Raw genomic sequence first — 26,627 nt, forward strand, 5'->3', positions numbered from 1 at the left:
TACTGCTGTCAGTGACATTCATAAGCTGGGTTTACATGTATACTGCTGTCAGTGACATTCATAAGTCGGGTATATACATGTATACTGCTGTCAGTGACATTCAGAAGGCCGGCTATATATTGTAGTCATAAAGTGACATTCAGAAGCTCTGATATATTGTTTGCTGTCAGTGACATTCAGCAGCTCTGATGTATATACTGTAATCAAATTCATATGCTGCTCTAGATCTATACACAGCAGCCATTGTAGCATGTCATTCCATTGTGTTATATACATTTTATAGACTATGATTGTAGCAGTACAATATAACTAAGTAAACAGCCTCCTCAGATTTATCGCCAATTAACCTCCTTTAGATACCCCTCCCAGCTTGTAACACTGCTGGCTATTTATAGCACCATTCAAAACAGCAGCCAACAATGTTGTACACACAGTAGAAACGAAACTTTGGTTTCTGTTGATGTGGACTAAAACAAATGTGGGAACAAGTCAGAATAGGACAGAATTGACAAAGTAGCTAAAAACGTCATGAATATCATAGAACCTGAAATTTTATCGACAGTTAAGGTACAGGTCACATGACAGCCATATTACAGGTTAGATCTTGTATGAATGTTTTAATACATATAGGCCAGATGACAGCTATAGTACAAGTCAGGTGACAGCTATAGTACAGGTCAGGTGACAGCTATAACACAGGTCAGGTGACAGCTATATCACAGGTTAATTAGGTGACAGCTATATTACAGGTCAGGTGACAGCTATATATCACAGGTCAGGTGACAGCTATAGTACAGGTCAGGTGACAGCTATAACACAGGTCAGGTGACAGCTATATATCACAGGTCAGGTGACAGCTATATTACAGGTCAGGTGACAGCTATAGTACAGGTCAGGTGACAGCTATATATCACAAGTCAGGTGACAGCTATATATCACAGGTCAGGTGACAGCTATATCACAGGTTAGGTGACAGCTATATTACAGGTCAGGTGACAGCTATATTACAGGTCAGGTGACAGCTATAACACAGGTCAGCTAACAACTAAAGTACAAGTCGCATGATGACAGCCATCATATATATAGTACAAATATCTGGAAAACCTATTTTGTCCATGCATGCTCAGCTGAACCTAACTACAGTATCTTATATATTTCTTATAATTAAATTCCATGTAATAAATTCATAAATTTAAAGCAACTGCAGTCTTAATTAAGCACTATATAGCTAGGGTATTTTAATTTTGCAACCACAGGAAATTATAATTCACAGAAAACAGGGTTACAGTAAACCAGAAGTTGGTGATCATCCTGAGTCGTGAATATTGTGTATTGATCGATTCTGATCATATACAATTGTGTGATCATCCAGAGTCCTAAAAATATTGGGTTTTGATCATACACAATTAGTTGTGATTATCTGGTGAATCTGGTAGGATAGCTAGGTCAAACAAATCAACACATTTCTGTCTGTGGTTTGATTCACATTTCCTAAATCATGGTATAGTCTAATACAAGGACAACCTGTAGTGATGGCCATTTTATGTGGGTAAAGGCAATCCATCCCATTTGTGTGTAGGTCAATAATGTCAACCTGTTCATTGATGTTTCACTACACTACATCAAGTCTGACCTACACAAGTCGTGAGACAAACTAACACAATAGAATCGACAAAACGTAACACAATAGAATCGACAAACGTAACACAATAGAATAATAACTACTTTAAAACCTTAACTCTGGGGGATCAAAAAAGAAAGCATTTTCTGTAGTAGAACCTATTGGCATCCCCATCATTTTAAACTATTGCATACAAAGGTGCTTATTTTCCCTATATGGATATCAACATATGTTGAATCAATAAGATACTTAAGTTCAACAGAACAGGTCAGCCTGGTTATGCTATACAGGTTTACATGCTCTTAATTTGGCAGTTGGTCATGATCATGATTTCATGATGGAGAAGATTGACCAGCTGGAAGATTAAATAATGATTGTGAAACAAATTTCAATCAGTGTGATTTCTAGGATCTACGATATTAACATGAGATAAGATCATGTTGAGATCATTACAAGGAAAACATACAGCAAAACATCAAAGAATATTTAGGACTTCACTTGTACCATCAACCAGTTATATAAAACAACATGTTTCCAGGTTAAGTACCATCAACCAGTTATATGAAACAACATGTTTCCAGGTTAAGTACCATCAACCAGTTATATGAAACAACATGTTTCCAGGTTAAGTACCATCAACCAGTTATATGAAACAACATGTTTCAAAGTTAAGTTCCATCAACTAGTTATATGAAACAACATGTTTCCAGGTTACGTACCATCAACCAGTTATATGAAACAACATGTTTCCAGGTTAAGTACTATCAACCAGTTACATAAAAACAACAAGTTTTCCACAAAATACTGAACAGAATTATTGGAATTGACACGGACACTTAAAACGAAAATGGAATACACATGATGAGCACTTAACAGGAAGTCAAAGGAAGAGACACAATAGACACTTAACAGAAAGTCAAAGAAAGAAACATAATGAACACTTAACAGGAAGTCAAAGGAAGAGACATTATGGACACTTAACAGGAAGTCAAAGGAAGAAGACATAATGAACACTTAACAGGAAGTCAAAGGAAGAGACATTATGGACACTTAACAGGAAGTCAAAGGAAGAAACATAATGAACACTTAACAGGAAGTCAAAGGAAGAAACATAATGAACACTTAACAGGAAGTCAAAGGAAGAAACATAATGAACACTTAACAGGAAGTCAAAGGAAGAAACATAATGGACACTTAACAGGAAGTCAAAGGAAGAAGCACAATGGACACTTAACAGGAAGTCAAAGGAAGAAACACAATGGACACTTAACAGGAAGTCAAAGGAAGAAACACAATAGACACTTAACAGGAAGTCAAAGGAAGAGACATAATGAACACTTAACAGGAAGTCAAAGGAAGAGACATTATGGACACTTAACAGGAAGTCAAAGGAAGAAACATTATGGACACTTAACAGGAAGTCAAAGGAAGAAACACAATGGACACTTAACAGGAAGTCAAAGGAAGAAACATAATGAACACTTAACAGGAAGCCAAAGGAAGAAACATAATGAACACTTAACAGGAAGTCAAAGGAAGAGACATTATGGACACTTAACAGGAAGTCAAAGGAAGAAGCACAATGGACACTTAACAGGAAGTCAAAGGAAGAGACAAAATGGACACTTAACAGGAAGTCAAAGGAAGAGACATTATGGACACTTAACAGGAAGTCAAAGGAAGAAACATAATGAACACTTAACAGGAAGTCAAAGGAAGAAACACAATAGACACTTAACAGAAAGTCAAAGGAAGAAACATAATGAACACTTAACAGGAAGTCAAAGGAAGAGACATAATGGACACTTAACAGAAAGTCAAAGGAAGAAACATAATGGACACTTAACAGGAAGTCAAAGGAAGAAACATAATGGACACTTAACAGGAAGTCAAAGGAAGACACATAATGAACACTTAACAGGAAGTCAAAGGAAGAAACACAATAGACACTTAACAGAAAGTCAAAGGAAGAAACATAATGAACACTTAACAGGAAGTCAAAGGAAGAGACATTATGGACACTTAACAGAAAGTCAAAGGAAGAAACATAATGGACACTTAACAGGAAGTCAAAGGAAGAAGCACAATGGACACTTAACAGGAAGTCAAAGGAAGAAACACAATGGACACTTAACAGGAAGTCAAAGGAAGAAACACAATAGACACTTAACAGGAAGTCAAAGGAAGAAACATAATGAACACTTAACAGGAAGTCAAAGGAAGAGACATTATGGACACTTAACAGGAAGTCAAAGGAAGAAGCACAATGGAAACTTAACAGGAAGTCAAAGGAAGAGACAAAATGGACACTTAACAGGAAGTCAAAGGAATAAACACAATGGACACTTAACAGGAAGTCAAAGGAAGAAATACAATGGACACTTAACAGGAAGTCAGAGGAAGAGACACAATAGACACTTAACAGAAAGTCAAAGGAAGAAACATAATGAACACTTAACAGGAAGTCAAAGGAAGAAACATAATGAACACTTAACAGGAAGTCAAAGGAAGAAATACAATGGACACTTAACAGGAAGTCAGAGGAAGAGACACAATAGACACTTAACAGAAAGTCAAAGGAAGAAACATAATGAACACTTAACAGGAAGTCAAAGGAAGAAACATAATAGACACTTAACAGGAAGTCAAAGGAAGAAACATAATGAACACTTAACAGGAAGTCAAAGGAATAAACACAATGGACACTTAACAGGAAGTCAAAGGAAGAAACATAATAGACACTTAACAGGAAGTCAAAGGAAGAAACATAATGAACACTTAACAGGAAGTCAAAGGAATAAACACAATGGACACTTAACAGGAAGTCAAAGGAAGAGACATTATGGACACTTAACAGGAAGTCAAAGGAAGAAACACAATAGACACTTAACAGGAAGTCAAAGGAAGAAACATAATGAACACTTAACAGGAAGTCAAAGGAAGAGACATTATGGACACTTAACAGGAAGTCAAAGGAAGAAGCACAATGGACACTTAACAGGAAGTCAAAGGAAGAGACACAATGGACACTAAACAGGAAGTCAAAGGAATAAACACAATGGACACTTAACAGGAAGTCAAAGGAAGAAACACAATAGACACTTAACAGGAAGTCAAAGGAAGAAACACAATGGACACTTAACAGGAAGTCAACGGAAGAAACACAATGGACACTTAACAGGAAGTCAAAGGAAGAAACACTATGGACACTTAACAGGAAGTCAAAGGAAGAAACACAATAGACACTTAACAGGAAGTCAAAGGAATAAACACAATAGACACTTAACAGGAAGTCAAAGGAAGAAATACAATGGACACTTATATATATAATTAACAGGAAGTCAGAGGAAGAAATACAATGAACTCTTAACAGAAGTCAAAGGAAGAAATACAATGGACACTGGAAATCATTAAGAATACACATCCCCACAATCCCCACATCATACGGGGACTTAAACAGGAAGTCAGAGAAAGAGACACATGATGGATGAAGATGTCATTTATCAACTTATTATTAATAATAATGAGGAAATTCAGCAAATAACCTCCTCCCCGGCTCCCTCTGAATGTGAAATTTTATGCCAACCTCTTTGTTGGAACAACTTATCGTTGGTTGTAAGACTAAATGTGGGTTACATTTTCATCACTTTGTGTTTATTTTGGAAAGACTAAGTGTGGGCTCTTTGTGTTGGAAAGACCTTAGAAAAAAGTTTACTGGTGGTTCTCAACATACATACAACATTATCTTGAAGCAATAAATTTGCTGTGTCATGAAGGCAGTGTAATGGCCAATCCCATGAGTCCTATAAGTACACAGTCAACATTAGTTCTAATTCACAGACTACATAACATACACATTAAACTTTACGCCCATGCTCTCTACTGTATATAACAGAAACATATAATGGCCAACAGTCACACATTATTAATTTTTCAATGATCGAATGAAAAGTACATCCTACAACATCACCAAACATATGTATATGTATTATACTAAACTTGTGTTTCCTTTTACAGAAATAAAATTCAAACACCAAAATCATATTTCCGTCATTTTTCCTGATCTTATTAGTTTATAATGACGTCAAATACACACACATATATATATAAGACATCATATATAGAGGAAAGACACCATTAACAGTACACCTAGATGCTGATATTTATGACTTAATTAATATAATGTGGCATCTACTGATTTAATACTGATGCTAAGCCAATTGTCATTCATTTGACCCTTCATCCCAGAATGGTTCAAGAAACATTCAGAAAAAGGTGTGCAGTTTACAGGAAACATTTTAACACATCAGATTCCTGTGACCTTGAGTTTAAGGGTCAATGTTATTAATCCAACCAATCCTTGATAGCCATTAAATACATTTGTGACCTTGAATGTGGATCAAACTAATTACATCTGAACTAACATCCAGGCTTGTCATTGGCCTACCCTAGGTCTGTTTAGTATCCTTTAGTAAGATAGAATTTGATTAAAACTAAAAATGTTGATAATGACAGGCACACATCCAGTACATTTATGTTTCTACTCTGATCTATATATACATATACATAGTCTGCTGTCAGTGTAAGTAACAATTGGTGGAATCCATGAGAAATGTTTATGAGAATAAATGATGAACTTTCGATATCATTCTAATTCTGTAATGACCAAGACCTTCAAATATCTTTGTCAAAAAATAGGTTTTATGATACCTTTAGGACAAACTTGAACCACAATCATTAAACACAGGTGGGCCATAATACTGAGACGAGTAGCCTCCATATTTCTGTTTAGTAACTCCAATACAATGACTCTCGATGAATGGTATTAAGTCACAGGGAAATCTATGTCAATACTGGTCATCAGAGATTATAATTTACTGAGCAGTAGTTCTGTACAACCTTTAAACTGATACTAATATCAAAATCACAATGGACTCATCGGACCCACAGAGACTGATCTAAGATAGATAGTAAGTGACACCTGTGTGACATAACTCCTCTGGTATGATCACTTAGGTTCTATAATTATCATCAAGGGTTTTCAAAATTTCTTTTATGCTACTAATAAAAGAAGGGAAGAGTTTGAATGAACTTTAATATTCCTTTGTGATGTCCTTTTGTCTCTTTCTTGAGATTTGCAAGAGACAATGAATTCAACTAATATAATTGTCCAATTCAGGTACCACCCCATAAATGTCCATTAAAATTACTGATTCTATGTCCCTGTAAACGTCCATTAATATCACTGATTCTATGTACAGTGGACCCTCGATAATCCGAACACCTTCGTTCCCAGTCCAAACCGTCCGGATTACGAGTTTTCCGGACTGCCGAATTTCGTGTACCAGGTCAAAAAATTTGTCGTGTAAGAGTTATCTCCCTTGATTATATACAATCCGGTACGTTTCATAAACACGTCTAATTGTCAGACGTTTTTAACAATAAATATACTTATGTTTCTGATATGATTCTTGTTTTGTTTTGTAGAAAGTAAAAAATAAACTGTTTTTAAAAGAACATGTAAAGTGAAAGTTGTTTTATTTATAGCGGGCATATGTGACCTACAAACAACACACATGTGTCACGTCTCGGAGGTTCACAAACAAGTAGAAATTACAAACATTAAATACCTTAAATAAAATACCCTGATTTTACAACTTACCGTCAGTCCATGTTTTTTTTATGATTTTTACGTACCAGAAACCCCAAGTTATCTATTTAAAAGTACGCGACACCAGCGAGAACTACCCAATATGTCCGATAATTATTAAACCCGTATTCACTTAAAATGTGACGCTTAGTTAAGTATCAGACGACTATTGACTAATTTGTGTGTAATCAACCCAGTTCTTGTGATCACTGCTTAATACGTAAATGTGTATGTAATTAATAACATGCATCTTTCAATGAATCGTCGTTTCACGTAACGGTGTTACAAAGCCGATATCCGTGTTTACCCAATACAAGTGTTAATGATGTTAATTACCGATCATAAATTTATTACATGTATTTGAGATTGATTAATTATCGTATCACGTACTGTATGTTTGTGCATAAATTCTGTAACATTTAGGTCGTAGAGAAAAAGCAATGTACCGTTATAAAAACAAAAGCTACACATTGTAACACAGGTAAACACCCGGGGCTATGACCTGGCAGCGGTCGCTATGACTACGCACGGTGTCAAGCGATAGTCTGTACAGCTGTCGACACGGGTGACTTGCCCCGACATTTTTTTCTCCTAGTGGTGAAAAAATCTTCCGGATTATTGAGGGAAATTTACTATTGAAAAGTACGATCCGTTCCCAAAATGGGCTTCCGGAATCGGAATCCGAATTTCCGGACTGGTGAGTACAAATAACGTTACGGAAATCCGTTCCCGTGCATTTCCGTCCGGACTGTGAGTTTTCCGGACTATCGGCGGGTCCACTGTACTTATAAATGTCCATTAAAATCACTGATTCTATGTCCATCTATTAAAATAACTGATTCTATGTACATATTAATGTCCATTAAAATCACTGATTCTATGTACATTTGTACCTTAATGTCCATTAAGATCAATGATTTTATGTACCTTATTCGTGTTTAGACTCAATTGTAAGATTTCAATTTCCTAACCAATAAGAAGTATTCTTAAATTTGAAAATAAGTTAAAAGTTACGCACTTTCGACAGTCTGCAGATTACAAACAATTTCTGAAAAAATTCCACAAAAACGCAAAAAGAAATCTGCAACCCAACACTTAAATTCTCAGTTATCATTTGCAAAAGTGTAAACACTATGGTAAACCTTCAATCAGTTTGAATCAGTTGTTAGTTTGAACATGCATTTTTTTTCGACAAGAACAATAATTCTCTAGCTGTGATAGATAGTCTGAACACCTGAAATGAAAAGCGAAAAGGAAGAATATTTTGGCAAACCCAATTAAAAAAAAGCTCAGCCTTGAATATTATCCCAGACTTTGATCAACAGCAATAGCTAATAGATATCTATGTTTTGGTAATGGGTTGTATGTGTGATCATCGCACTACAACTTCGACAGATATTTGCTAAATACAACTTTAGGCCCTAACTATGTATAACATGCAATCAGCACAAAATGCTGATGTTGTGCTGCATGGATAACTACCGCGGTATAAAATCATCCATGTTTTAAAATGTTGTGTTAGCATTTTGATAATTGAATACCAGATCTATTAAGTTAATAATTTTGCTAATCAGTGTATGTGTGTTGCCTGTAAATTTGCCAGGCCAGAGGACTGCCACATAGGCGGCTGTAAAACTCGATAGGTTTGGTTTGGTTTGGTTTATTTTGTTTAACGTCCTATTAACAGCTAAGGTCATTTAAGGACGGTCTCCCGTGTGTGCGACATGCATGCGTGTGGCGAGTGCGTATGTGTGTTTTAGGAGGCTGCGGTATGTTCGTGTTAAGTCTCCTTGTGATAGGCCGGAACTTTTGCCGATTTAAAGTGCTACCTCACTGAAGCATACTGCCGAAGACACCCAGCTATAACATATCATCATGTTGTATCTAATACTATAACATATCATCATGTTGTATCTAATACTACAACATATCATCATGTTGTATCTAATACTACAACATATCATCATGTTGACAATTGTATCTAATACTATAACATATCATCATGTTGTATCTAATACTATAACATATCATCATGTTGTATCTAATACAAGGACCATTCATTAAGAAGTTTCATACATGTAAAGTTGTTTCTGGCAATTCAAATAAAACATACAACCAGAGAATCAACATTTAGTTTCCTGATACAACTCAACTGATTTTAACAGTACACAATGAAACACGTACTGTTTAGGGCATACCTATAATGGAATCTCTAATTATAGTGATATCGATAATACAAGAATGTAGTTTTAATTTGGGGCATACCTAATGGAATCTCTAATTATAGTGATATTGATAATAGCAATCATGAAATGAAGAATGTAAAATAATCAAATAATATTTCAGTAAATACCATATCATAATTTTACCCATTTATGATTTTATTCATGTGCAAATGTTCTCCTAACAGCTGTAGACTGTTCCCTGTCAGCCTAATGCATAATGGAGTTGGTGGCGTATACACTGGACCCATCTTGTTTTTACACTTGGTCAAGATTTTTGCCAATATTAACTCTGATAGTTCAAATATGATATAAGGTCTTTTTCTTTTCTGAAGCATAATTTTGTATGATTTGATCAGGTTCAACAAAATTTATTTAATTTTGTTCAAACTCACTGAATTTTTACCGTATGTAACTGTGCATGCACATTGCAGAAAATTTAGATATTCAAACAAAAATGTTGGAAACTAGACTCAGCCGGAGAAGCACTTGACTGAGAGAGCAAAGAAAAAAAGTAAATGACCTAATGATTCAAAAGGTCAAGGATGAGCATTTATTTCAATGAGGTGGAAAGCAAACTGAGGGGAGGAAATTGGATGCCAGTTATTACTCTGATACTCAATTGCAACAGGTTAGTTCAATTCAGGCAGATAGTCTAGAAATGGTATGATTCGTAAACAGGTGACAGTCATGTGACAGTCATGTGATAACTTGATCATGACTACCCCTGATTAAAACAGCAAATGGATACAGACATAACATCTGTGAGTGTTTTTCTGTGAAAGTTTAATCAAAGCTTACATAAGTTTTTCACATGAAGTAATTATGATTTTGTAAAATAGTTTGATTTCAGACATCCCAAGGCTTTTCAAAAGAAAACATCTGGAGAAAAACAATGAAATCTGTAACCATTGAGTCCCTTTAAGGACCTTGCTCACAAGTATAGTGTCCTTATCTCATGTACCTTACCCATTAGAAGTCTCCATTGAAACGACTAATCTCACATACCTTACTCACTAGACATCCTCTGTTAAAACGACTAATCACACGTACCTTACTCACTAGACATCCTCTGTTAAAACGATTAATCTCACGTACCTTACTCACTAGACATCCTCTGTTAAAATGACTAATCTCACATATCTTACTCACTAGACATCCTCTGTTAAAACGACTAATCTGACGTACCTTACTCACTAGACATCCTCCGTTAAAACGACTAATCTCACATACCTTACTCACTAGACATCCTCTGTTAAAACGACTAATCTCACATACCTTACTCACTAGACATCCTCCGTTAAAACAACTAATCTCACGTACCTTACTCACTAGACATCCTCTGTTAAAACGACTAATCTCACGTACCTTACTCACTAGACATCCTCCGTTAAAACAACTAATCTCACATACCTTACTCACTAGACATCCTCCGTTAGAACGACTAATCTCATGTACTTTACTCACTAGACATCCTCCGTTAAAACAACTAATCTCACATACCTTACTCACTAGACATCCTCCGTTAAAACGACTAATCTCACGTACCTTACTCACTAGACATCCTCCGTTAAAACGACTAATCTCATGTACTTTACTCACTAGACATCCTCCGTTAAAACGACTAATCTCACATACCTTACTCACTAGACATCCTCCGTTAAAATGACTGATCTTATGTACCTTACTCACTAGACATCCTCCGTTTAAACGACTAATCTCACGTACCTTACTCACTAGATATCCTCCTTTAAAATGACTAATCTTATGTACCTTACTCACTAGACATCCTCCGTTTAAACGACTAATCTCACGTACCTTACTCACTAGACATCCTCCGTTAAAACGACTAATCTCACGTACCTTACTCACTAGATATTCTCCGTTAAAACAACTAATCTCACGTACCTTACTCACTAGACATCCTCCGTTAAAACAACTAATCTCACGTACCTTACTCACTAGACATCCTCCGTTAAAACGACTAATCTTATGTACCTTACTCACTAGACATCCTCTGTTAAAACGACTAATCTCATGTACCTTACTCACTAGATATCCTCCATTAAAATGACTAATCTTATGTACCTTACTCACTAGACATCCTCTGTTAAAACGACTAATCTCACGTACCTTACTCACTAGACATCCTCCATTTAAACGACTAATCTCACATACCTTACTCACTAGACATCCTCCGTTAAAACGACTAATCTCACGTACCTTACTCACTAGACATCCTCTGTTAAAATGACTAATCTCACGTACCTTACTCACTAGACATCCTCCGTTAAAACGACTAATCTCACGTACCTTACTCACTAGACATCCTCTGTTAAAACGACTAATCTCACGTACCTTACTCACTAGACATCCTCCGTTAAAACGACTAATCTCACGTACCTTACTCACTAGACATCCTCCGTTAATACGACTAATCTCACGTACCTTACTCACTAGACATCCTCCATTAATACGACTAATCTCACGTACCTTACTCACTAGATATCCTCCGTTAAAACGACTAATCTCACGTACCTTACTCACTAGACATCCTCCGTTAAAACGACTAATCTCACGTACCTTGCTCACTAGACATCCTCCGTTTAAACAACTAATCTCATGTACCTTACTCACTAGACATCCTCCATTGAAATGACAAATCTCACATATCTTACTCACTAGACATCCTCCGTTAAAACGACTAATCTCACGTACCTTACTCACTAGACATCCTCCGTTAAAACGACTAATCTTATGTACCTTACTCACTAGATATCCTCCGTTAAAACGACTAATCTCACGTACCTTACTCACTAGACATCCTCCGTTAAAACGACTAATCTCACGTACCTTACTCACTAGACATCCTCCGTTAAAACGACTAATCTCACGTACCTTACTCACTAGACATCCTCCGTTAAAACGACTAATCTCACGTACCTTACTCACTAGACATCCTCCGTTAAAACGACTAATCTTATGTACCTTACTCACTAGACATCCTCTGTTAAAACGACTAATCTCACGTACCTTACTCACTAGACATCCTCCGTTAAAACGACTAATCTCACGTACCTTACTCACTAGACATCCTCCGTTAAAACGACTAATCTCACATACCTTACTCACTAGATATCCTCCGTTAAAACGACTAATCTCACGTACCTTACTCACTAGACATCCTCCGTTTAAACAACTAATCTCATGTACCTTACTCACTAGACATCCTCCATTGAAATGACAAATCTCACATATCTTACTCACTAGACATCCTCCGTTAAAACGACTAATCTCACGTACCTTACTCACTAGACATCCTCCGTTAAAACGACTAATCTTATGTACCTTACTCACTAGATATCCTCCGTTAAAACGACTAATCTCACGTACCTTACTCACTAGACATCCTCCGTTAAAACGACTAATCTGACGTACCTTACTCACTAGACATCCTCCGTTAAAACGACTAATCTCACGTACCTTACTCACTAGACATCCTCCGTTAAAACGACTAATCTCACGTACCTTACTCACTAGACATCCTCCGTTAAAACGACTAATCTCATGTACCTTACTCACTAGACATCCTCCGTTAAAACGACTAATCTCACGTACCTTACTCACTAGACATCCTCCGTTAAAACGACTAATCTTATGTACCTTACTCACTAGACATCCTCCGTTAAAACAACTAATCTGACGTACCTTACTCACTAGACATCCTCCGTTAAAACGACTAATCTTATGTCCCTTACTCACTAGAAGTCCTCCATTAAAATGACTAATCAAATGTACCTTACTCACTAGAAGTCTCCAAATGACAAATCTAATGTACCTTACTCACTAGAAGTCTCCAAATGACAAATCTAATGTACCTTACTCACTATAAGTCCACCATTAAAATCACTGATCTTACATTCCTTTACAGACAGAAAAGTTCATTTTAACCCCTTTCCAAGTTGTACCTTATTATCAATTATGTCTTCTTTGGCAAATGTCATAGAAACTTGTGTAGGTGTCGGGAACTAAACACTTAAGTTAGACATAAAACATATCCTTGGCCTCTTATCTTTCCTTGATGGTAGTTCAGTAGGGTGGCCATTTTGTTAATAATTTGAGCAGCATGCACACAACTAGGGTGATACAGCAGAGCTAGGGGTGATCATAGAGACTTGGCACCACTGCCAGTAGGCCAAGCCCTACACTGAAAACAACACACAACATTATAGCTAATCATACAACTCAAAGCTGGTTATATATTGATGATGATTCACCAGCCACAGCTCACTGTATAACTAACACAAACAACACAGGTAGGTTAGTCTAACTAACACAAAACACACAGGTAGGTTACCGTCTTACTAACACAAACAACACAGGTAGGTTATAGTCTAACTAACACAAACAACACAGATAGGTTACAGTCTTACTAACACAAACAACACAGGCAGGTTACAGTCTTACTAACACAAACAACACAGGTAGGGTACAGTCTAACTAACACAAACAACACAGGTAGGTTACAGTCTTACTAACACAAACAACATAGGTAGGGTACAGTCTAACTAACACAAACAACACAGGTAGGGTACAGTCTTACTAACACGAACAACACAGGTAGGGTACAGTATAACTTACACAAACAACACAGGTAGGTTGTAGTCTCACTAACACAAACAACACAGGTAGGGTACAGTCTAACTAACACAAACAACACAGGTAGGGTACAGTTTAACTTACACAAACAACACAGGTAGGTCTTACTAATACACACTACTATCCGTTACTTTATTCTTCAATTTCAATCAAAACAACTGAATGTTGAGGAATATAAGTGAAAATTATTTTAAGAGACCTTCCAATACACAAAATGAAGTTTACCACAAAGATCTGTCGTTGACGAGGAGGAGCCAACATCTCGATTTTCACTTTCCATTTCACAGATTGATGAGAATTAAGGACAAATATCACAGGTTTCCACATAACTGAAATAAAAATCAGATATGTAATTAAAATTAAATATTTCATAAATATTCAATAATTTCCAAATGTTTCTTCTTTCCAGTCCAATCTTACGTATATACAGGCATGCATATTTTACAGGGGATGTAGAATTTGGGTCTAAGGTCCTGAACCTGCCCAGCTCTTTTTTATTCAAGAGAAGCTTACAAAATGACGAGCTCTATTTCAGCAAAATCTGACTCAAAGATATCCCACGAACTCACCTCCATGAAGGTGGTTAACTTTTAATGGGATATTATTGAACTGATGACATGACATCATCGCATTGTTAACGGTACATTATTGCTTTGTTGATGAAATGACATCATACATTTTTTTATGAATTGAGAATCCCCAAAATATCTCAATCCTTAGAGGGTGAGATAAGGAAATCAGACACCATGATATACACCTGTTCAGGAAAACAAAGGTTTTTTTGGGGGGATATCTTACCGGGTATAAGCCCATGCTCAGTAATAAGCCAACCCACCTATTTTTCACATTTTTCTGCATGGGCCCTTATTTGAGAATAACAATCTTTTGCATGGGAAAAAAATCCTTCTTACCTGATGAGGAACAAGTTGTTATTACGATGAAAACTATCTTTTTAGAGTGATCATTGATAATCTTTTTTTATTTTAGATAAATAACAGACATCTTAAACTTATATCTATCTACTTTTCATATTTAATTCAACATATATATTTTTATTACAATGGGTCCAAATATTACATATCAATATATAGGTAAATCAACCTTGATATCAACCATAACAAGTTTATGGGTGACCTACCTTCGTCATTGCGTGACTTGATGAGAAGGTTGACCTCTGCCACATCATTTCGGTACACTGGTCCAGCGTTCAGTAGATTAATGATATGAACCTCCTGGTTTGACTCAGTGGTCGAGTTGGTGGAACAGCCTACCCCTGAAGTCACCTGTTCATAGAAGGCCGAAATGTGTGGGGTGGCATATGGATATGTTATCACACATGCGGTGTTGGCATTTTCACCTGAATTTTAAAAAAAGAAAATGTTTGAAATGTAATACAATAATGAATGATCAAGATGTTTGGTCTTCTATACATAAATTAATGACCATGTAAGACGAAATATAAACCAAAACAATTCACATCATAAGGTATTCCCATTAGGTTCCTATGTGATTTACTGTACTTAATATTATATATATACAGACCCTTATATGTAACTGTTACTGGATTTATGCACATGTAGGACAAGTACTAGTAGAGTCTTTTGAAAGTCACATGTAGGGTAATCACACCTAGTGTAATCACATCAAGTGTAATCACATGTGGAGTAATTACATGTAGGGTAATTACATGTAGGTTAATTACGTGTAGGGTAATCACATGTAGTGTAATCACATGTAGGGTAATCACATGTAGTGTAATCACATCAAGTGTAATCACATGTAGGGTAATTACATGTAGTGTAATCACACCAAGTGTAATCACATGTAGGGTAATTACATGTAGTGTAATCACATGTGGGGTAATCACATGTACGTTAATTATGTGTAGGGTAATCACATGTAGGGTAATCACATGTGGGATAATCACATGTGGGATAATTACATGTAGGGTAATCACATGTAGGGTTATTACATGTGGGATAATTACATGTAGAGTGATCACATGTAGGGTAATCACATGTGGGGTAATTACATGTAGGTTATTTATTACATGTAGGGTATTTATTACATGTAGGGTAATTACATGTAGGGTAATCACATGTAGGTTAATTACATGTAGGTTAATCACATGTAGGGTAATCACATGTAGGTTAATTACATGTAGGGTAATCACATGTAGGGTAATCACATGTAGGTTAATTACATGTAGGGTAATCACATGTAGGGTAATTACATGTAGGGTAATCACATATAGGGTAATCACATGTAGGGTAATCACATGTAGTGTAATCACATGTAGGGTAATCACATGTAGGGTAATCACATGTGGGATAATTACAGGTAGGGTTATCACATGTAGGGTTATTACATGTGGGATAATTACATGTAGGGTAATCACATGTGGGGTAATTACATGTAGGTTATTTATTACATGTAGGGTATTTATTACATGTAGGGTAATTACATGTAGGGTAATCACATGTAGGTTAATCACATGTAGGGTTATCACATGTAGGGTAATCACATGTAGGGTAATCACATATAGGGTAATTACATGTAGGGTAATCACATGTGGGGTAATCACATGTAGTGTAATCACATATAGGGTAATCACATATAGGGTAATTACATGTAGGGTAATCACATGTGGGGTAATCACATGTAGTGTAATCACATGTAGGGTAATCACATGTAGTGTATGTATTGTAATCACATGTAGTGTAATCACATGTAGGTTAATTACATGTAGGGTAATCACATGTAGGTTAATCACATGTAGGGTAATCACATGTAAGGTAAGCAAGAACACATGTCATAGTAATTATATAATTGAACAGAAGTTGATAATAAATCAGTATTTAATTAGAGTTACCATCAATAAATCAGTTTAATTAGGCTAATAAATCATACAATACTGACATATCAATGTCAAAGTATGCATAATCATTTTATATAACATCGTCTATTTCTAATCAATTTATGATGTTCCATTGTTTTAAATTAAACAGCTACATCGATATCTCTATACTGTCACCACATGTGCATTGTACTGTAATAAAATGTATTATATCACACTGACTGACAAGGTCACACATCCTGCCTATAACCAAGTACAAAATTTACAGACAAACATACATATAATCATGTCCTTTCCCACAGATTTTTTATGGATATATCAAATTTTTTGAAAAAATTTAAAGGTATACAGATGACAAGTATAACCTGATTATATACGTACCTATATAACTATTAGGCTCCACCACAATTATAATGTTAGAATTAAGACATGGAGATTGTGTGGAGAATTTTACTCTTTTGCTGTTATTTACTGAAGGTCTGTGATGGATACATTGACAGATCCAGGAAATAAAGTCTTGAATACCTAGCTTTTTATATACAACGAAACACACAAGAACAGTTTACCTGTTTATTTACTACAGTAATATATAAATATATACAAGACATAACATTTGGCGTATCAGGGGCTACTCACTCAATACCAAAACCTTAACAAATTGACTCTGAGGTGTCCCTGCAGAGCAGCTATAAGATCGAGACTCAAAGGATACAGAGAAACAACTAGACCCTGGACGCTTCCAGAGAAGCTGCTAGACTCTGAAACGAATCTGGAGATGCTGAATGAGAATAGAATATACAATAACTAGCTAGACCCTCAACGATATGAGAGAAGCTGTATATGCTAGCTAGACCCTCAACGAAAGGAGAGAGAAGCTGGAGCATACCGTCATAGAATATATTCTATTATAATATTGGGGGCAAAATTCCCCATGAATTAAAAGCCATGAATTAAAAACCTAAACATATAAAGCTATTTCCCAATTATGAGTGAGTAACCCAAACTACAACCCAAGGTAGGAGGACACATGTTTACTGGAGCTCTTATACACGAGACTTCAGCTTGAAATAGCTGAAAAAAAAACACACTATAAGGTATACATAGAATTATAATACTCAATAGTGAACATAAATATACAAAAAGAAGGTGCTGCAGGGGATGGCGGGTGGGAACGCAGAACACTTCCTTGCTGCAAGGCACAGAAAACTATACTGGGGGGTGCAAAATCCCCAACAGGGTGACCCCCAAGTGGACGCTGATTGGTCAATCAACCACATCCTTCTTATCTCATTTACATATCAACATGTACCGATACACATACACATGGCAAAAACAAAACATGTATACACACAATAAAAACTATAGGGTAATAAGTAATTTATAAGGCATGAAGCAAATTCGTTGTATATAAACTATAATTTAATCTTAAATATCAAATTATCATTTTATATACAACGAAACACACAAGAACAGTTTACCTGTTTATTTACTACAGTAATATATAAATATATACAAGACATAACATTTGGCGTATCAGGGGCTACTCACTCAATACCAAAACCTTAACAAATTGACTCTGAGGTGTCCCTGCAGAGCAGCTATAAGATCGAGACTCAAAGGATACAGAGAAACAACTAGACCCTGGACGCTTCCAGAGAAGCTGCTAGACTCTGAAACGAATCTGGAGATGCTGAATGAGAATAGAATATACAATAACTAGCTAGACCCTCAACGATATGAGAGAAGCTGTATATGCTAGCTAGACCCTCAACGATATGAGAGAAGCTGGAGCATACCGTCATAGAATATATTCTATTATAATATTGGGGGCAAAATTCCCCATGAATTAAAAGCCAAATTGAACGAAATGTTAAAACAAGAGTGACACGAAGGTTCAACATAAAGTGAGAGCCCCCAATAAAATATTATGGGAAAAACTGATAAAAACCTGAATATCAACGTCCTAAGTATATCTTAGCTCTTACTTTATCTATAAGCATACAAACATAACAATATAAATGGAATAATATAAAACATTAGTCAAGAAGACATCTGCTGCTGGGCTCGACGGATAGTAGCAGGATTAGTGTGGATATAACGTATAAAACAATCAGATGACCAACGACCTAGGGTTTGAATAACATGATCTTCAACCCCAGCTGCTGCAGCAGAGGTACTAGCGCCGATACGAAAGGAATGACCATTGAAAGACTGATTATCAACGCCAATCCGAGTCAGAGTCTCCTTTAAATAGGATAAAAAAGTATGACGCATGAGTGGTCTAGAAGAGCAGCTCCGCTCCACAAACAAAGGAGAAGTAGGTAAAGCATCTGAAGTGGTTCGAAAACGCAAATATTCACTCATAGTAGCCACAGGTGTTAAAACAATATTTTCGTATACATTGACATCTACTCCTTGACCGAATGGGTCCGTTTTGGAAGATCTCAAGGTGAGAGTAAAACATGACAAATCAGGCAAGATGCTAATATCGCAAATACGAATAAAGTTTTTATCCCACAATGATTTACATGTAAATTCACCACATCTTAAAAAACCATAAAATGCTGTTTTGAAAATACAAACTAACATAAGATCAATGAACGGTTCAAACATACCATGCCGAGTAATAGCAGTGCACATTTTAGATAATAAAACATGAGTAATAGGAAGACGCTTAGAAGAGGTATTTACCTGCGTCTTCTTAATTGCACGCAAAATATAAGTCAATCTTAAGGTATTCGCAGTAGGGTCACCTAGATTGCTTTTAATATAGTTAAACCTTATCCCGGCTAAATACAATTTAATGGTGTCAAACTTAAAAAGTAGAGCCTTCTGACAATGGGTAACAAAACGTATAAGCAGATCCTCGTTGATAGGAGGCAAAGAGTTCACAGGGAAGCTTATCCCCTGCATCAGCACAAAAGTCAAGAAACAGTTCAGTCCTGACTGGTAAGTAGCTCGAGTGCTACGGCTCAGCGCGGAGTCCCACAGAAGATCAACTTCCTCGCTTAGTTCATCAAAAGGGATTCCAGAGGAAGACACGGAATGGGATGCATGTCTGCGTGAGGAGCCAGGCGTCGGAAGCGATCCATCTGCGAACGAGAGATAGCATCAGCTGTGTTATTTTCTGACCCAGGTATATGCTTAGCATGTACTACATAATTGTTCATAGCTGAATAGTAGGTAAGAGTTCGTACTAGTCTCATGATACTCTTAATTTTGGACCTCCCTTTGGAAATAATATCAACAGTGGCCATATTGTCACAGTGAAACAAAATCCGCTTCTTGGTCCACTGATGACCCCATAGCATACACGACATAACAATGGGGTAAAGTTCAAACAAAGCCATGGAAGGTTGATCACGTTTAAGCTCCTCTGGAAACACTCCCTTAAACCATTGATTCCTATAAATTCCACCAAAAGCTTGATTTGTAGCGTCAGTAAACAAGTGGAGATCTGCGGAAGAGGTTATATGATCGTCTAGGAAAAAGGAAACACCATTCCAATTTCTTAGAAAATGAGCCCACATACTAAGGTCGGAACGACCTTCCTCGGTGAGTTTTACATGGTAATGAAGCTCGCGCACAGTCGTTGAGAGAGATATAAGATGAGACACGAAGGACCTCCCAGGCTTCACACACCTGGTGGCAAAATTCATGTGACCTAATAAACTAAGTAGCTCACGCTTAGTGCAAGACTTCCTGCAAGCAAACGACTCTAAAACACTAGAAATACGGGCAACTTTATCAGCTGGTAGCCTGGATTCCATACACTTAGAGTCCAAGAACACACCTAAATATTCTAAAACATTAACTGGTCCGACAGTCTTGTGTGCTCCAATAGGTATATTTAGGTCTCTAAACACACCCAGAAAGTTTTTCATAGTTCTTGACGCGTCCACATGCACTGGTTCAATGACAAGGAAATCATCTAAAAGATGCATGATGTGTTGTATCCTATATTTGTTGCGCGCTATCCAACAAACCGCCCGAGAGAGAGTATCAAACAGTTTGGGGCTGGAACGACTACCGAAAACTAAACGCTTGAAAAAATAGTATTTCCTGTCCCACTTAATACCATGATAAGGCCACAACTCTGGTTTTATTGGTAACAACTTAAACGCATCCGTGATGTCCGTTTTCATAAGCCAGGCATTGAGACCTAATTCCTTTATGAGTGAAATGGCATCATCGATAGTAGTGTATTTTAAAGAACATGTAATCTTATCGATAAGACTGTTGAGACTGGGATTTTCCTCGTCTTGATGGGGTACATATCCACTATAAGCCGTTTCTTTTTAGAGTACTTATGTTCTGCGAGGCCGATGGGGTTGATTCGAAACTTATCAAATGGTATAAAATCAAATGGGCCCAGCAAGTATCCTCTGTCTAGTTCCTTTGTAACTAGGTCTGCAACACTTTCCGGATCAGCTAGGGCTGATTTCAGATTATGGCATTCATAGGAAAAGCACGGTAAAGATTGAAACCCTGTATCAAAACCTTGGGACAAACCTTCTACAAGAAAAGTCACAAACTCCAAATCTGGATGGCCGTCCAAAGCTGATTTTAAAGCATTGATATTAATGGGTGTAGTCGCCTGCAGGGAGTCTAAAATCTTCATTTCTTCTTGTTTTGAGACCGGGTTACATCTAAAGGGCACGCGAACTTTGAGTGGCTCCCCTTACATACTAAGCACACATGAGAGTAGCTGCACGAGGGCATATTACACCCAAATTGGCCATTAAAATTGTTACATAGCTCGCGACCTTCGTGATATACTCGCGGGCGACCGTGACCGTCTACTGCAGAGGAATAGCTGTTCCTGTGTGATGCATGTTTAGCTTGCTTGGGCCCTTCATTATGAGGTCCTGGGCGCTTATGTTCATACGCGGAATTGGGGCAGAAGCTTGTAGCATGCAGAGGGCTACCACACAAATCACATGTAAGTGGGCGTTGATTTGTGAAAATGTTACAAAAAAGAACATTGTCCCGAATTGACCAGTCTACAGGCTTGTTGTTGTATCTTAATTGAGCAGCTGCCCTAGCAGAGAACTGCCTATGATAGTCATAGAATCCGACCGTGTATCTGGTGCCCATGTCAACTAGGTCTCTTTCGTAGAGATCCAACTCCACACGTCTAGACGGGTAGACAGAACACATGACCTGTTTGTACACCCCGAAAGCTAAGATGAATTCATTCAAAGTTAAATTCCTGGACAGTCTAACATCGGGTTTATCATTAGAGTGGCCGTTTGGGTCGCTACTGCCAACGAAGTACGGAATTAAAAGCGCTGCCAAATTCACATCCCTACCGGTAATTATCTGGTGACGTAAAGCAGGGGAAATAGTTTCTACTAAGGGCAGCGATTGAGACACATAGCCGAATCTAGTTCTTTCACTGATCTCACCTTGAGAAGTGGCCGATTCCTCAAATCTTTTGTAAGCTGTGTCCAAAGTAAAATCAGCTGGTGAAGTAGGCACCGGTAGCCTCAGAGAGTCGACAGCTGTCTGACTAGAGCTGCCAGCTGCGGCTGCAACTTGTCGCCTGTCTCGTGCTTCATTCTCTGTATTTCCCAACCTGTTCTCCAGTCGAATATAAGAGTCTTGTAGCGTTGCGACGCTTTCCGAGAGACTTGTAACGATGTTAACCAGGCGATCTAAGTTAGTTGTAGAATCACCGGTAGATACAGCTACTTCCGTGACGCCATCTTGCCGCGGTGGATTGTGGTATACCGCACCTCTACTGGGGTGACCGGAGGGGTTTGTAGTCCTCGTTTCCGAGCGTGTCGCTTCCCGTAACTTTTTTACCAATGTCATACGTTTTGAACCCGCTTTAAAAGCGATGTTTTTGGATCGTAATTCCTCCTGTAACCTAGCGATCGTCCAGTTTTCGTAAAGCTCTGGATCGTAAGGCAAAGGCCTCGCATTCCTACGCTTCGGACCCATAATGGTGACACGGAGACTGTGAGAGTTCACGAGGCCGAGAGGTCAAAGTTTACGTACTAATCCAGTGTTTACAAAACACCGCACAGAACACGAACAACGTGGGAGTCTCTAGCTTAATAAAACACGTCACTTACAGTTGTGGGGAGGCAGTTACGAACTGTTCTTCTGAGAAAGTTAAATCCAAAATGGCGTAGCTCCAGACTCGTGAAGATTGGAAAGTTTCTTAAGTTTGGCACACTTTCACGATCACCACAACGACGTAACCATCCAAAAAAGTTCACCGAAGAATAGTGTTAGTTATAGCGATTATTTTGGGAAAATAACGACGTATGAAGAGAAGAAGAGCTTGAAAAGCCGAGATAAAAACGCAGAACACTTCCTTGCTGCAAGGCACAGAAAACTATACTGGGGGGTGCAAAATCCCCAACAGGGTGACCCCCAAGTGGACGCTGATTGGTCAATCAACCACATCCTTCTTATCTCATTTACATATCAACATGTACCGATACACATACACATGGCAAAAACAAAACATGTATACACACAATAAAAACTATAGGGTAATAAGTAATTTATAAGGCATGAAGCAAATTCGTTGTATATAAACTATAATTTAATCTTAAATATCAAATTATCATATAAGTCATCAATCCAGTGACATAACATAAATTACCATACACAAAATCATTTAATTACTAGTTAAATAAATCTGGTATTTATATACATACCTTATATCTATATACCAGCTGGTATCTATATATACCTGGTATCTATATATATCTGGTATCTATATAAACCTGATATCTATATATACCTGGTATCTATATATACCTGGTATCTATATATACTTTGTATCTATATATATCTGGTATTTTTTTTTACCTGGTATCTATATATACCTGGTATCGTTATAAACCTGGTACCTATATATATACGTGGTGTCTATATATGTATATATACCTGGTATCTATATACACCTGGTATCATGTATCAAGTACATATACAGTGCTTCATTATAATTACTGCATCATGCTAGACAAGTGCTTTATATGGACATCAGTGTATACATATATATATATATAATATATGTTACATATATAACTATTAGGCTCCACCTAATAGTTTCTAATAAAATCAAATATTTCTGAAGAGTCGCCATGACGCGACGAAAGCGCTAACGGAGAGTTGGTTTTTTTTATTTTACTTTTATAATTCGTCCGTAAGGATAAAAACAATTTATTATCTATTATATATATATATATATATATATATATCAACTTAAAACTCTTATATTGCACCTCAATATACTGTAACTGTTATATAAAAATATGGCTATATTTAATTCTTGACTTAAACAGATGTATAACCCTCTGTTCATTTTGATCATCACACAATTGTCTTGGCTTGGCAAACTCATTAAATCACTTCTTTGAATATACATGTATATACATCACCAACAAAAACATTCTGGGATCAAGATCTGTGTATTATACATTCAAGAGATCCCAAACAGATCTTGGCATCCACAATTGAAATGTCTTTACTTGATCTTTTGCAAGTCTTATTTTTTTAGAAAGATCCATGTAGAACTTTCTAAGAAAAAGCGATAACAAACTCCAACTGTAAAAATTCTATAAGCAGAGCTAGAAAACAAGGGGAAATATGTACCAGGTACATAATTTGAGAAAGATCCAATAAGTACTTTCTGAGAAATCTTCACCTGTCAAAATCCAAGACGGCCCCTGTCAGCCATTTTGTTTTCAAATCAGTTTCATAATTATTAAGATCTGAACATCAACAACAAGAGACCATTATATAATAAGGGGAACGTACAATTTGAGGAAGTTCCATTGAAGACTTCCTGAGAAATACAGTGTAGAAGTAACAAATCTAACTGAAACTGTCAAAATTCAATATAGCACTGCCCGTCAGGTCTCAATATCAAATTGAACATGCACAACCATTAGGACCAAGGAAACTTACATATGATAAGAAAGATCCTTCAATTACTGTGTTAGAAATCACAGTAACAACAATTGTTTACAGATTATGGACAGACAGACGGACCACATATGAAGGGAATCGTCCACCATCTGATGATGGTGAGCCTGGACTACAGATGAAGAGGATCATCTACCATCTGATGATGGTGAGCCAAAAACCTTTTTTGTTTCAAATTTTCTTTTTCAAATCACCAATAATTTCATCCATCAAAATCATAACAGTATTCTTAAAATTAATGCAGGCAACAATTTATAAAGCTAAGAAGCTGCATTGTATATAGCAAGTTACAATTTGTTTGTTCTGAAACAGCACCAAGCTTTCAGTGTTTACACAACACCTACACAGTAGACAGTTTTAAGGGGATTAAGAAGTCTTATGAGGATTAACGAGTTTGTTTTTGAGACTCACCCAGGTCCAGATTACATTGTGTGATGTAGAGAGGAAGTGTGCACACTGATAACTGTGTACAAACAGGAGGGCTCTGTTGAGCTGCTTAAGTCATACTTTACAATCCTGGATCTCTTATACTTTACAATCCTGAATCATGTAAGTAAGCATGAGGCCTAGGAGTAACCAAAACTTTTGGTTTAGTGTAGAGAACTCAAGCATAAAACTAATTTACCCTCGTTCAAAAAGCTGACTTTGTGTAACAACATACTAGAACAGTTTCATTGATGACCAATTAATGTATTACCAGATCCAACCACCCCTGGTTTTTGTGTAACAGGTTCTAGACAAGTTGTAACCAAATTCTCCCACCCCTGTTTTTACCTGCATGGTTTCAAACAGTTGTTTGTGTAACAGACCAGGTCCTATAAATTTGACCCCCACGCCCATCCCTTTAACTCTTCCTGATTTTGTGTAACAGGTTCTAGACAAGTTTTGATTTTTTTTGGAACATGGTTTTAAACCCTCGTAACAGGTCAACATAGACAAATTTCCCCTGTTCCTCTCACCAGGTTTTGCACTCTGATTTAGACCCCCACACCTGGTTCTATAACAGATCCGAGACACGTTTGACCCCTTCACACCTGGTTTTGTATAACAGGTACCGGTTCTAGACAAGTTTTGATTTGATTTAACCTGGTTTCAAACCCTAATGTTACAGGTCAACCTACATATGTAGACAATTTTTTCCCCACATCTCTGGTTTTGTGTAATAGTTTCTGACATTTGCCCCCTTAGCTACACCTGGTTTCGTGTTAACAGATTCTATATATAGACAAGTTTTGAAATCCGGGTGGATTTACATACATATCCAGATTCTTTTGTTAAAAGACCAAAGATTATTTTGACAGACCATCCATTATATTTTTCTGGAAAAATGTGGGGATGTGCATATAAGGGCAGGTAGGAAGCTCTTATTTGTTTTAAATGATGCAGCTTTGTGCATATTTTTTCAATTATATACATCAGATAAATCTTACTCCTAATACTGTCTATGTATAATTCTATTTTAACTGAATGTGTGAATAATCAATTATAGAAGTTTACAGTACAAGTACACACATAAAAAGCTATCTGTATTTTGTTTAATAGTCTATAGCTTTGTACAGCATATCTAGTTATATGATAAATAATGTATGTTGATATACTGTAATAATAACTGTAGAATTATTGTTTTAATAAACATCTAGAGTATATTGCAACCTGTTTGTATAGATCTGC

General features: G+C 36.8%; 1 protein-coding gene across 1 annotated transcript in view; it reads right to left on the reverse strand.

Annotated features, from left to right (window-relative positions):
- The window catches only part of LOC117321439 (transforming growth factor beta receptor type 3-like), a 79,971-nt gene that overhangs the window by 31,695 nt on the left and 21,649 nt on the right, over nucleotides 1-26,627 (reverse strand). Inside the window, exons 3-4 of the mRNA XM_033875858.1 lie at nucleotides 15,291-15,509; nucleotides 14,378-14,481 (exon numbers count right to left, since the gene is read on the reverse strand). Of these exons, the coding sequence (XP_033731749.1) occupies nucleotides 14,378-14,481; nucleotides 15,291-15,509 (323 nt within the window). The remainder of the gene's footprint in view (nucleotides 1-14,377; nucleotides 14,482-15,290; nucleotides 15,510-26,627) is intronic.

This window comes from Pecten maximus, chromosome 2 (genome assembly GCF_902652985.1).
Source record: "Pecten maximus chromosome 2, xPecMax1.1, whole genome shotgun sequence".
NCBI lineage: Eukaryota > Metazoa > Mollusca > Bivalvia > Pectinida > Pectinidae > Pecten > Pecten maximus.